At 36.9% G+C, this 12,034-nt stretch overlaps 1 protein-coding gene across 1 annotated transcript in view; it reads left to right on the top strand.

The window, feature by feature from the left end:
• The window catches only part of eif3ha (eukaryotic translation initiation factor 3, subunit H, a), a 90,664-nt gene extending 84,680 nt beyond the window's left edge, over positions 1-5,984 (top strand). Inside the window, exons 7-8 of the mRNA XM_051721122.1 lie at positions 3,879-4,011; positions 5,737-5,984. Coding sequence (XP_051577082.1) covers positions 3,879-4,011; positions 5,737-5,834 — 231 coding nt within the window. The 3' untranslated portion in view covers positions 5,835-5,984. The remainder of the gene's footprint in view (positions 1-3,878; positions 4,012-5,736) is intronic.
• The last annotated feature ends 6,050 nt before the right edge of the window (positions 5,985-12,034 follow it).

A 12,034-nucleotide genomic window follows, 5' to 3' on the forward strand; every position in this document is an offset into this window, starting at 1 on the left:
ACGTAAAAATGGTTTTACAAACGATTTGCACAAAAAAATAGTGCTGCTCGTGTTTCATGAATGAGGCCCATTGAATGTATACAGTAAATAGGGACCGTCAAGCCCCAGCAAAGGCAAACAAGAACCATAAAATTACCATAAAGTAGTCCATACAACTGTACAAAACCATATGATTTGGGAAACAGGCTGAAAGTTGTTAGTCTTTGCCTCCACTTTAGCTCTTAAATCTCATTTGTGTTCATTCGTTTAAAAATGGCACATGAAGACATTTCCTGCCAGGTTTGACGCCGATGACAGCAAACACTATTGATTTTGGATTTTTTTTTATCTGATTACAATGTAATTAGTTATTGTAATCTAAGTATTTTTTGTCAAAAAGTAGTTCAACACATTACAGTTACTGACTTTCAATTAAGTTAATTAATTGTACATACATTAGTGGTTACACGTATTTCTTAATAATAACATTATGTAGAATATGGGGCCTGGGTAGCTCAGTGGTAAAAGACGCTGGCTACCTCCCCTGGAGTTTGCTAGTTCGAATCTCTGGGCGTGCTAAGTGACTCCAGCCAGGTCACCTAAGCAACCAAATTGGCCCGGTTGCTAGGGAGGGTAGAGTCACATGGGGTAACCTCCTCGTGGTCGCAATAATGTGGTTTGTTCTCGGTGGGGCACGTGGTGAGTTGAGCGCAGATGCCGCGGTGGATGGCGTGAAGCCTCCACATGCGCTATGTCTCCGTGGCAACGCGCTCAACAAGCCACGTGATGAGATGCGTGGGTTGATGGTCTCAGACGCGGAGGCAACTGGGATTCATCCTCCGCCACCCGGATTGAGGCGAATCACTACACGACCATGAGGACTTAAAAGCGCACTGGGAATTGGGCATTCCAAATTGGGTGAAAAATCAAAAAAAAAAAAAAAAACATTTATGTAGTATAGAATATATTTGCATTTCTCGGACAGCTGAGGGGACCCATAATGAGCGACAATGAACAATTGGAAAAACTGACAGAAAAAAACAAACTTTCTGTGAAGTGTTTTAGGAAGTAACTTAAAAGTTAAGTATTTAGTATTATGATTACTTTTCCTAAGATGTAATCAGTAAAGTAATCTGATTGCAATTTTAGAAAATGAATTATGTAGTGTGTATATAGTGGATTATTTTGGAGAAACTTACCCAACACTGATTAAGGGGCATTAAGGGGATCTCCCCCCCCACTTCGAATTTGTCCAGGGGGACTTCAGTGTTTATTAGAATATTAGCACTTTCTGTTTGACAGAAAGGTTAAGCCTTTCAAAATAAATTTAAAGGGTGCTTTTAAACAGCGCTACAAATGAGGCCAGACCCCAGCAGTCCTGGCCCTATCAGGTCGCCACAACGGCTCCTATATCAACCACGCTGAAATCTGCCATAATTACTCTTGTCATCGATCATATCCTTCCCTTCTCCACCTTCACACAGCGCCGCATGTGTCAGTCCCCATGTGGACCATATAAACCAAATGACCTGCATCCATCACCATTTTATATCAAAGAGAATTGCCGCTGTGTTGGCTGTTTGCAATCCTAAATCTTATGCCTAATTTCAACAAAAATGGCCAGTATCCTCAACGGTGACATAAGTCACACCAACTAAAATAGGATATGAATTTCACTTTCCTTTTTTCTAGGAGTATACCATATTTTAAAACTTGATGTATGGCAGGGTTTTAAAATCCAGGGCAAATGTGAAACCTTGCTGTTTTGCCCCCGAATGTTTTCGGACACTTTTAAAGATTGTTCATGCAGAAATGTTGTTCATGTTGTTGTTTCAAACCCTCCGTTAAAAAAAAAAAAAAAAGAAAAGAAAGTCATTTTGAATTACATGAGAGTAAATAATGAATGATGTGCATTTTTGGGTGTGCTATGCCTTGAAATCTCACTTAAAAATATCTGAATGTCATTGCATTAGATAAACTATCAGACTCAAGTGGCATCTACAAACAAATAATGCTATACAAACATATCACAGAAAGCGATGGCCAGTATGGCCTAGAAATGCATCTGTATTCGTGCAGCATGAATTGCAGCTGCAATGACACCTGAACTCACCAGCCATGTTTCTGATGTATTCATCTAGAATTGGAATATCTTTCTTTCTATTATGAGTCTCTGGTTCTCTCTCTATCTCACCCATTTGGAAACCTTACCTTCTGTTGATGCTGACCAGGTCGCTGAGTTCCTCCATGAAATGTTGTCTGTTTCTAGAGGGGTTTTTTTGTTTTGTTTTGTTGTTTTTGTTTTTTTGCCTCGTTTGGCTCACAATTTTTTCCTTTTCTGCTTCCTCCTGTCAGGGGTGTAAGTACTTGTAAATGTAGATAAAAATAGAGTAAATGTACGTCATTCCAATTTTTAAAGGGATAACTCTACCCAAAAATCATAATTTGTCACCCTCATCAAAATACAAAATTAGATGTTGGGTAGAATATCAACCTCAGTCATCTTTTTTCCATACAATGAAAGTGAATGGTGACTGAGGCTGTCAGTACCTAAAATTCTACCTTATATTTCTTTTTGTGATCCATGGAAAACATTAAGTAATTGTTGACAAAATTGTAATTTTTGACTCCACTAACCCCTTAAAGGAAAAGTAAAATAAAAAAAGAAATAAAAAAAATCATCATTCACTCACACTTATGCCATCCCTGATGTGTATGACTTTCTTTTTTGCTGAAAACAAAGATTTTTGGAAGAATATTTCAGCTCTGTAGGTCCATACAATGCAAGTGAGTAGTGGCCAGAAAGCACATAAAGGAAACATAAAAGTGATCCACATTTACTCCAGTGGTTAAATCCATATTATCAGAAGCGATATGATAAGTTTGGGTGAGAAACAGATCAATATTTAAGTCCTTTTTTTACTATAAATCTCCACTTTCACTTCCACATTATTATTCTTTTGTTTTTAGTGATTTGCATTCTGTGGTGCATATCGACACCTACTGGGCAGGGAGGAGAATTTATAGTTTAAAAGGACTTGAATAGTTGATCTGTTTCTCACCCACACCCATCAAATCACTTCTGAAGATATGGATTAAACCACTGGAGTCGTATGGATTACTTTTGTGCTGTAATCTATATTTTTATATGCTTTTTGGATCTTTAAAGTTCTGGCCACCGTTCACTTGCATTTTATGGACCAACATAGCTGAGGTATATAAAAAAAAATCGTAGTTTGTGTTCAGCAGAGGAAAGTCATAAACATCTGGGATGGCATGAGGGCGAGTAAATGAGAGAATTTTGATTTTTGGGTGAACTATCCCTTTAAGTATTTTGTGGAATGTGTGCTTTACTCCGAGTACTGTTGAGACTGAATATTATTACAGTTCCATGGCAAAAATCACACTGTGTATTTGGAAGATTTAAATGAAATTGTAAGGAGTGAATGTAAATATTATATGGGTCATCATGACCTAAATCTTTCCTTTTTAAAATATTTTTTTCTTGGCTCCATATTACTGAAGTAAAAACCCTATTCCATTAAAAAATTTAAGTGAGAGAAAAAACCCTTTGTACTTTACTTTTTACGGTTTTGCCCCATTACTTTGACATTTGAATAAAATATTGACACAGGACTGGTATGAAAAGGTATAGTTCACCCAAAAATAAAAATTATCATTATTTGCTCCATGTTGTTCCAAACCTGTATGACTTTCTTTGTGGAATTCAAAAGCAGAATGTTACCCTCAGTCACCATTAACTTTCATTGCATTTTTTCCTTGAGGCTGTCATCTGCCAAACATTACTTTTTACTTTAGCTTCTCCATGTTTTTGCTGTTACTTTATTGAGTTATAATTTGACAGTACCAGTACTAAAGTATAATTTCTCTGTCTGCAGTATCTTCAAAGGAGACAGCAGGAGAACGCACAGCGGCAGAGTCGCGGAGAGCCGCCGTTACCAGAAGAAGACATCACTAAGATGTTCAAACCCCCCCAGCCCCCTCCCCGCATGGACTCGCTCCTCATCGCAGGTACCAAAAGGGTCAACAGCTACTATACAACCCCTGTTAAATGCATTTTATTGTCTTTCTGCACATTCTGCAGAATATTAGACATTTATGGTCCTCTGTCTGAAAGAATTGATCCATAAACTGACCAATTCAGCAATGATTGGATCAGTTGAAATGGGAATGCGCCTTAACTGCAGGTCATAAATCTTTACACCGTGTCCTTTTCTACAGTAATGATTCTGATTGGAATGTTAGTTAGACTTGCCCACTTTTATCTGACAGCCATCATCTCTGAATCAGTTGATTAAATACTAGCGGTGTTAATAGATTAAATTAATCGAAGTTAATCTCTATATTTTGGCATTAATGTGATTAATCTTTGACATCTGAAGTTTGCCTGTATTTCTTTTTTTAAATGAAGTTTTACTGCAGTTCTTTCAAGGCCTAAAATATTATTTCCGTTTGTCCACCGCTGCCTTTTATTAACCGACTCTTACAGTTAACAGTTAGTTACGAATAGGGGTGGGTGATATAAGCAAAAATTGCTATATTTTGAATTTCTTGTTCAATAAAAATAAAAATCACAACACTGACATTTTTATGGAAAGTGTTTCAAAAACTTCAGAAAAATATATTTAAAATGCCCAAGTGATTGTAACCAGAGGTTGTGTTAACCAGGAACTTTTCGTTTTTTACAGAATTTTTTCAACATTGACGTCTAATTCCGAAATCGGCAAGCAAATACCTAAGTGTAAAAGTAACGAATGACGGAAAAAAGAATAAAATAGTTGTAGTAATGAAAATTTATTTTATTATTATTATTATTATTTTTTTGTAGCTCAAACCCTGATTGGAACGCACATTCCCTACCATGTGGCGACATTTTGCATAACCCAAAATCAGAGTTAATTTTTACTTTTGTGATCGTTTTAGACTTTTGACGAAAATGTCTTTTAAATCAATATTTCATCATGCCATATTTATTAATTTTAGTCTGTTGTACTGGTATATAATGGTCAACAAAAATAAAATGTTAGTTGTTGATAATGTCCAAAATGACAAAAGATTGTCAAACTGTAACAGACCAAACTTCAATCAAATATTCAAACATTTAGAAAAATGCATAAAATGATATTACAACTGTCCTTGTTGTGGAAACCTGAGCTCCTGAAATAATAGCGTAAAATGCATATACTATAGTATTAGCTACTTTTTAGAGGTTACTGCATAGTTGCGTATTTTCATCAACAGTGTTTAAATCGTTTAATTATCATCACGATGCGTCAACGAACATTTTCATCAGTAATTTTGTTGACGAGATTAACGCTGCCTGCAGTGGAAACGATATTCGAAAATGTCTACCAGTTGACATTTCTACCTGTATTTCGATTTAACCGGTATATCACTCACCCCTTGTTACGAACATGTTTTGCTCATAGGAGAGCGACAACATCCAAAATGGAACTTTTGCCACACCTGCCAATAACGAATGCCCTACTGTGCCCTACAAAGGCAAAACACAGTTACTACGCCAACACTGAAACTGAAACAAATGGCCTCAAACTTGTTTTGTCCAGACAAATGCAGTTTCTCCCATTTTCACACTATTTTCTTTGAATCCAAGTAAACATATTTTGACAATGTGTTATGGCGTTTGCCTTCACTTGGCAGAACACTTGACATCCTTGTTAAATAAACAATCACTTGTTCTCGTTATATATAATTTATTTGTTTCTTCTTCAAAAGGACAAATCAACAACTACTGTCAGAACATTAAGGAGTTCACGTCACAGAATCTCGGCAAACTGTTCATGGCCGAAGCTTTGCAGGACCACAGCAGCTAGAGCGATTGTCAAGAGGGACCAGGCGAAGATACGACCAAAACATCTGCCTTTTTCATCTCTGAAGAGCAAAAGAAAATATGTTAAAGATGAGCTTAGGGGAATTTTGTAATTTGTACTTTGACGTGGCCAATAAAAACTAATGCATCTCTCTTTGCTGGTCTTGTTTATGAGTTCTCTTTGGTTTTTATTCATTACCCAAGTTGCAGCACATCTGCCAGGGAGTCCCACTGTTTGATTACGGTGATTTTCATAGACGGAAAAACAGACACACTCGCAGAGCTCAAAATGAAATGGTAATTGTTCTGGTTTTTAAATTGAACTGCCTGCAAAGCGGCACTGAGTTGATATTCCTTTTCAGTTAGGGATTTTGAAGCTTTAAAGTTCTGCAATTAATTCAGCCCAAACCACTTAACGTACAGCCTTGATTGAAACTTTTTTTTTTTTTTTTTTTGGTAGATACCCTGCTGAAAGAAACACACACACAAACAGCTTAGTCTTGTTTGTTTGCTGGATTTAGCTGGTCTCCCAGGCTGGTCTGGTTTGTAGGTTTAAGAGGGACTTTGGGAACTTGTCAGACTGCAGACCACCTAAGGCTAGCAAACCACCTTGGACTGATTTAAGCCATTTTTAATGTTTTTTGCTGCCTTGCCAGCACTGCTGCTTCCTTCAGAAAATTCTAATGTATTTTCACTTTTATAACCTCCACGCACAGACTTGTAGATCTCTAATGCGTTCATACTGGATTTGTGTACTAAATGACTGGTTTGGGGTCAGTCAGATCAGCTTTCATCACACATAATTATGTGCTCTTTGAACAGCGTACATCAGTGCAGTTAATGCTCATGTTGTGCAACAGTAAGTTACCGACTGCAACCCACCCAGCAGCTGCAGTGCACAACAGTTAAATGCCGTCTTTGATACAGAAAGATTTTCATGTCATTTCTAACAAATAAAGAATGATTGTGTGAGCAAAGGTCATTGGAAAGAGGAGGTTTGTGCTATTGATTAAATCTAATTTTGTTGTGGAAACACTATGTTGGTTAGACTCATGAAGAATTGGTGTGCTGCTCCACTGCATTGCATAAACAGTTCCAATACCTACTGAGCTGCCTACCTAGACAGTATTTTAAGGTCTCATAAGCACACTCCCAGGCAAAAGATCCATCCATCCATCCAGTGTTGTTAGCTTAAAAAGCCTCATACTCTCTCTCTCAATGGTTCATCAAGAGGGATTAAAGGGACAGTTCACCCAAAATATTTTAATTCTCATTTGCAGTACTCTAATGTCGTTCCAAACTCATATAACCAACTTTCTTCTGTTGAACACAAAAGGAGATGCAAGGCAGAATGTTAGCCTCAGTCACCATTCACTTTCATTGCATATTTTTTTTTACTTTCAGTGAATGGTGACTGAAGCCATCAGTCCATAACTTTCCGCCGAACCATGGACAAAATATTATAACAGTTACCGCTGTACTACAATGCATTTCAAATAATTGTCCGGTTCCTATTTTAGAATACAGCTCTGTAATGTCTGTCCATACTGTCACTGTAGGTTTTTTAATCTATTCCGTTTCAAGTTTTGGCAGTGTTTCCTCACAATCAGTTTTGATGATTTAGTTTTTTCATCTGAAAACACTTTGTATTAGCTGCACATTTAACAACGCCTGCCTCAGAGACAGTGAATACAGATATTTTTAAACTGACTAAGTCACTGCACTACATAGGCCTGAAATAGATTATGAAATATGTCATATTTTATATAATATTTAATTGAATATTTGGTTATGTCCTTATTTCTAACCCCAAATTGAAGTATGTGGGGCCTTTTTTAGTCACTTCCGGTGGCATTTTTATTTCAAACCCTGGTTAACCCTGGTGCTGACAACTTGAGTTAATCTTAGGTTTTTAGAGGATTTTGATGAAATCGGGTGAAATAGGCACCCCTCATGCCTGTGTTACATCAAACTACTGAAATATGCCACATTGATTAAAAACTGCAGCTGCTTGCTGTGCTGTTCAAATCGGGTTGTCAGTAATGATGGACAATACTCCGGCTTAATAAAAAGAAACGAGTTATCTCGCCATCATGACTCGCTTACTTTTTTCCGCTCTGAAATTGCCATGGCAACTGCAGATTCGTGACGCACAGGCGGGTGGGAGAAGAGAAGACACCCCTCATAAAAGTAATGTTGTAAATCCTGAAAATCTAAAGATAATATTGATTTAGCGAGGGTGGAGGAGATGAATGGAGGATTTGCGTGACGAGAGGAAAACACACAAGTTAACAGATTAACGAGAGAAATGCAGTGAGCTGCGAGATAGTGTTGAGGCTGCAGATACGGCTGTTTTACCGTTTCATAACGATATCGTGAAGCAAACGCACAGTTTCTGAGGCAGACCTTATTCGAGACCTCATCTAACCTTCAACACGCTGTATGAATTCGCCACATATAATTAACGGCTGTCATGTATGGAGTTATATATGTGCCACAATTCTTTTGCACGCGTAAGATGATATTTTGAGTGGAAAAAAAAAAAAAAAAAATTCTGCACACGTAGTATGAAATTGAGCACACGAAAAAAAATTCTGCACAGGTAAGATGAAATTTTGAGTGAAAAAAGAAAGAAAAAATCTGCATGGGCAAGATGAAATTGAGCACACACAAAAAAATTCTGCACGCACAAAATTGTATTTTGAGCGCACAAGTTATTTTGCACGCGTAAAATGATATTTTGAGTGAAAAAAAATTCTGCACACGTAAAATGATATTTTGAGTGAAAAAAAATCTGCACACGCAAGATGAAATTGAGCACACAAAAAAATAATTCTGCACATGCAAGATGATTTTTTTTCCTGCACGCGCAAGATGAAATTGAGTGAAAAAAAAACATAAAAAAATCTGCATGCATAAGATGAAATTGAGCGCACAAAAAAATAATTCTGCACAGGTAAGATGAAATTGAGTGCAAAAATATTTAAAAATCTGCACGCGCAAGATGAAATTGAGCACACAAAAAAAAAATCTGCACGCGCAAGATGAAATTGAGCACACGAAAAAAATTCTGCACGCGCAAGATGGTATTTTTTTCTGCACACGCAAGATGAAATTGAGCACAAAAAAATTCTGCACGCACAAAATTATATTTTTAACGCACAAAAGTTATTTTGCACGCGTAAGATGATATTTTGAGTGAAAAACAAATTCTGCACACTTGAGATGAAATTTTGAGTGAGAAAAATATAAAAAATCTGCACACGCAAGATAAAATTGAGCGCACAAAAAAAATAATTCTGCACGCGTAAGATGATATTTTGAGTGAAAAAATATAAAAAATCTGCACGCACAAGATGAAATTGAACGCACAAAAAAAAATTCTGCACGCACAAGATTATATTTTTTCCTGCACGCGCAAGATGAAATTGAGCGCACAAAAAAATAATTCTGCACATGCAAGATGATTTTTTTCCTGCACGCGCAAGATGAAATTGAGTGCACAAAAAAATAATTCTGCATGCGTAAGACGAAATTTTGGGTGAAAAAAAATATTTAAAAATCTGCATGCACAAGATGAAATTGAGCGCACAAAAAAAAATTCTGCATGCACAAGATGATATTTTTTTTCTGCACGCGCAAGATGAAATTGAGCGCACAAAAAAATAATTCTGCACGCGTAAGATGAAATTGAGCACACAAAAAATTTCTGCACGTGCAAGATGATATTTTGAGCGCACAAAAATTTATTTTGCACACGCTTGAACACAGTTTTGTAAAGCAATGTATTTTCTTGCAAAGATGAATTCATTTTGAGCAAACAAAAATCAATTTTGTGCTTGAATAAAGTTTATTTGAATGTGAATTTGCTCAGAATTCTTAAATTTTGCTTTCTCCGCCTACCCACTATGCATGCAAAATACCTTTTTACATACTCAAAATATCCTCTTGCACACGAAAGACATTTTTGTGCGTGCTGAATTGTGGCGCAAGTATAACTCCATAGTCATGGGCATATACTGCACTGTGACACCTTTGAACAGTCATCTGTGGTCTGTCAGAGTCCTTGAGACGACTGACCCAGAATGTCTGGGATAATTATGACGAGTGGCTTTTTTTCCTCCCTTGTCCAAAGGGATGAGCTCTGTCTGATATTAGAGGCTGGTAGAAAGTATAAAGCAGTGATTTGGCTTTATAGCTGACCCCACTTAAGCAACCAGTTAAAAAACAGTGAAAAATGAGATCAATTTTTGGTAATTAGTCCACAGTATGTGTGAATGGTGAGCTTTTAAATTGGATTGTGAAAAATTGCAGGGGGAAGCCCAAAAAATGCCCTGGAGTTGAAGATGTTAATTGAATCCTCAATATTATGTGTAATGATGTGTTTAACTTATTTTAAGGATTAATTAAACTATGGATCAGAACAAGACGTGGATGGTGTATTGATTATTGACATACAGGATACCTGAATATAGAAGTTAGTAGAAAGTTAGGAGAATACTGGGGTGACGTACTCCGAACCTAAAAGGGAAGGCTATTTTCATTAAAAAAAAAAACTTTCCTGGCTAACCAAAAGAGAAGGTTACACACACACAATTTTTTTCTGCTTATTTTTAAGAGTTACGCATTTCAATTTCATAAAAGGATTGCATCAAATTGAATTGTGTAATTTTTAACTAAATTAAATTAATATAACTAAGTTAACTAAATATAATATTTTGTTTGTTTATATTTTCATTTGTTAAAGATTACTCAATTCAATTTGATAACATTTTGTTGAAATTGAAATGCGTAAAGTTAAAAAAACAAAGTAGTGTAGCATGTTAATACTGGGAACCAAAAACCAATTTTCTTGGAATGTTCTGGGAACCAAAAAGATGGGAATGTTGCTTAAAAACAAATCATCAGAATACATAGCTAATTTTGAAGGGTTGCAAAGGAGAAAGATCCTTTTTGGAACCAGATGGTATAGTTACAGCATCGACCAGAAGGGGCTTACCTGGTCAGGTGAACAAACCATGTCTTGATCCTTTGGTCTGAACAGGCATATCCAGATTCATCACTTGAAAATTTACAGTGTGGACAGTAGTCCTAAAAATTGAATTTGAAAAAAGAACCGGAATTGGATGCAGTGTGAACAAAGCCTGCCTTTACACGTCATCTTTCATACGTCAGGCTATGGAATACCTTTTTGTTCAATTAGGAATCCCACATCCGACTTTGGATGGAGCAGAGCATGAGGCTTTCCAAAAGATGTGATCACTTTTGGCATTGGTGTCACGTTGAATTGCAAGAGACCAGTGCTAATAAAGTGGCCAGTGACAATGTACAAGAAAAATATGAGCTTGCTGTAACACTAAAAGCTTGATGATTTTTTACATTTTGAACAGGGAGGAAGATCATCCGAGACCATTTGTGTACTGTTCCTGTCAGAGTGTGAGCACTTGACCCAGACTGCCTTTTGTTGATGCCTGCAGGTGATTTAAACAAATGCTTTCAGTGCTTGGAAACCTTGAGTTTTGAGAAACTCGTTCAATGTTCGGAGGCCTGTAAATTCTCTCAAAGTGTTTGCGTTTTCACATTGCTTACCTCAAGAAGTGAGGAATGAATTCTCACCCAATTTTGCAAGCTGAAATCGCTGCTTTTTTCCCCACCTGGCCTTCACTAAGTGGTCAGAGCTTTTCTGCATGACAGCATACGTGATTGTTGCTGATGTGTGCATATTTGTGTATTTCCACTTTGCAATAAGAAGAGACACATTTAGATGGTCTTTTTAGTATTTATTTGATTGCTGCTCAAATTAACTGTCAAAATCAGATCATGCTGCCTGTAGTAATATTTAGTGCCAAATAAGTGTAAGGTTCATGGCTTATAACTATTTTATGAGAAAAATAATGGGAAAAATACTTCCGGAACCAAGATGGCTGAAACATTGGGTGGGCACTGTTGTAATCTACACTCATTAGGCTGTCATGTTAGGTTGACTGCAGCTGTGTCATCTACCTGTACTCTACCGATGGTGTTCTGAGTAGGGTTGCCACCTGTCCAGGATTGTCACGGTTTTTGGCCATCTCCTGGAAAAATTTCATTCCATTCCGGGATGCAAAATGTCCCGGAATTTCAATGTTTTCCTGACATGTTCACACACATGAACCCTTGTTTATAAGCACACTATGCAAGGAGGAGAATCAAGTGCATTCTTAT

Source organism: Myxocyprinus asiaticus, chromosome 16 (genome assembly GCF_019703515.2).
Source record: "Myxocyprinus asiaticus isolate MX2 ecotype Aquarium Trade chromosome 16, UBuf_Myxa_2, whole genome shotgun sequence".
NCBI classification, from domain to species: domain Eukaryota; kingdom Metazoa; phylum Chordata; class Actinopteri; order Cypriniformes; family Catostomidae; genus Myxocyprinus; species Myxocyprinus asiaticus.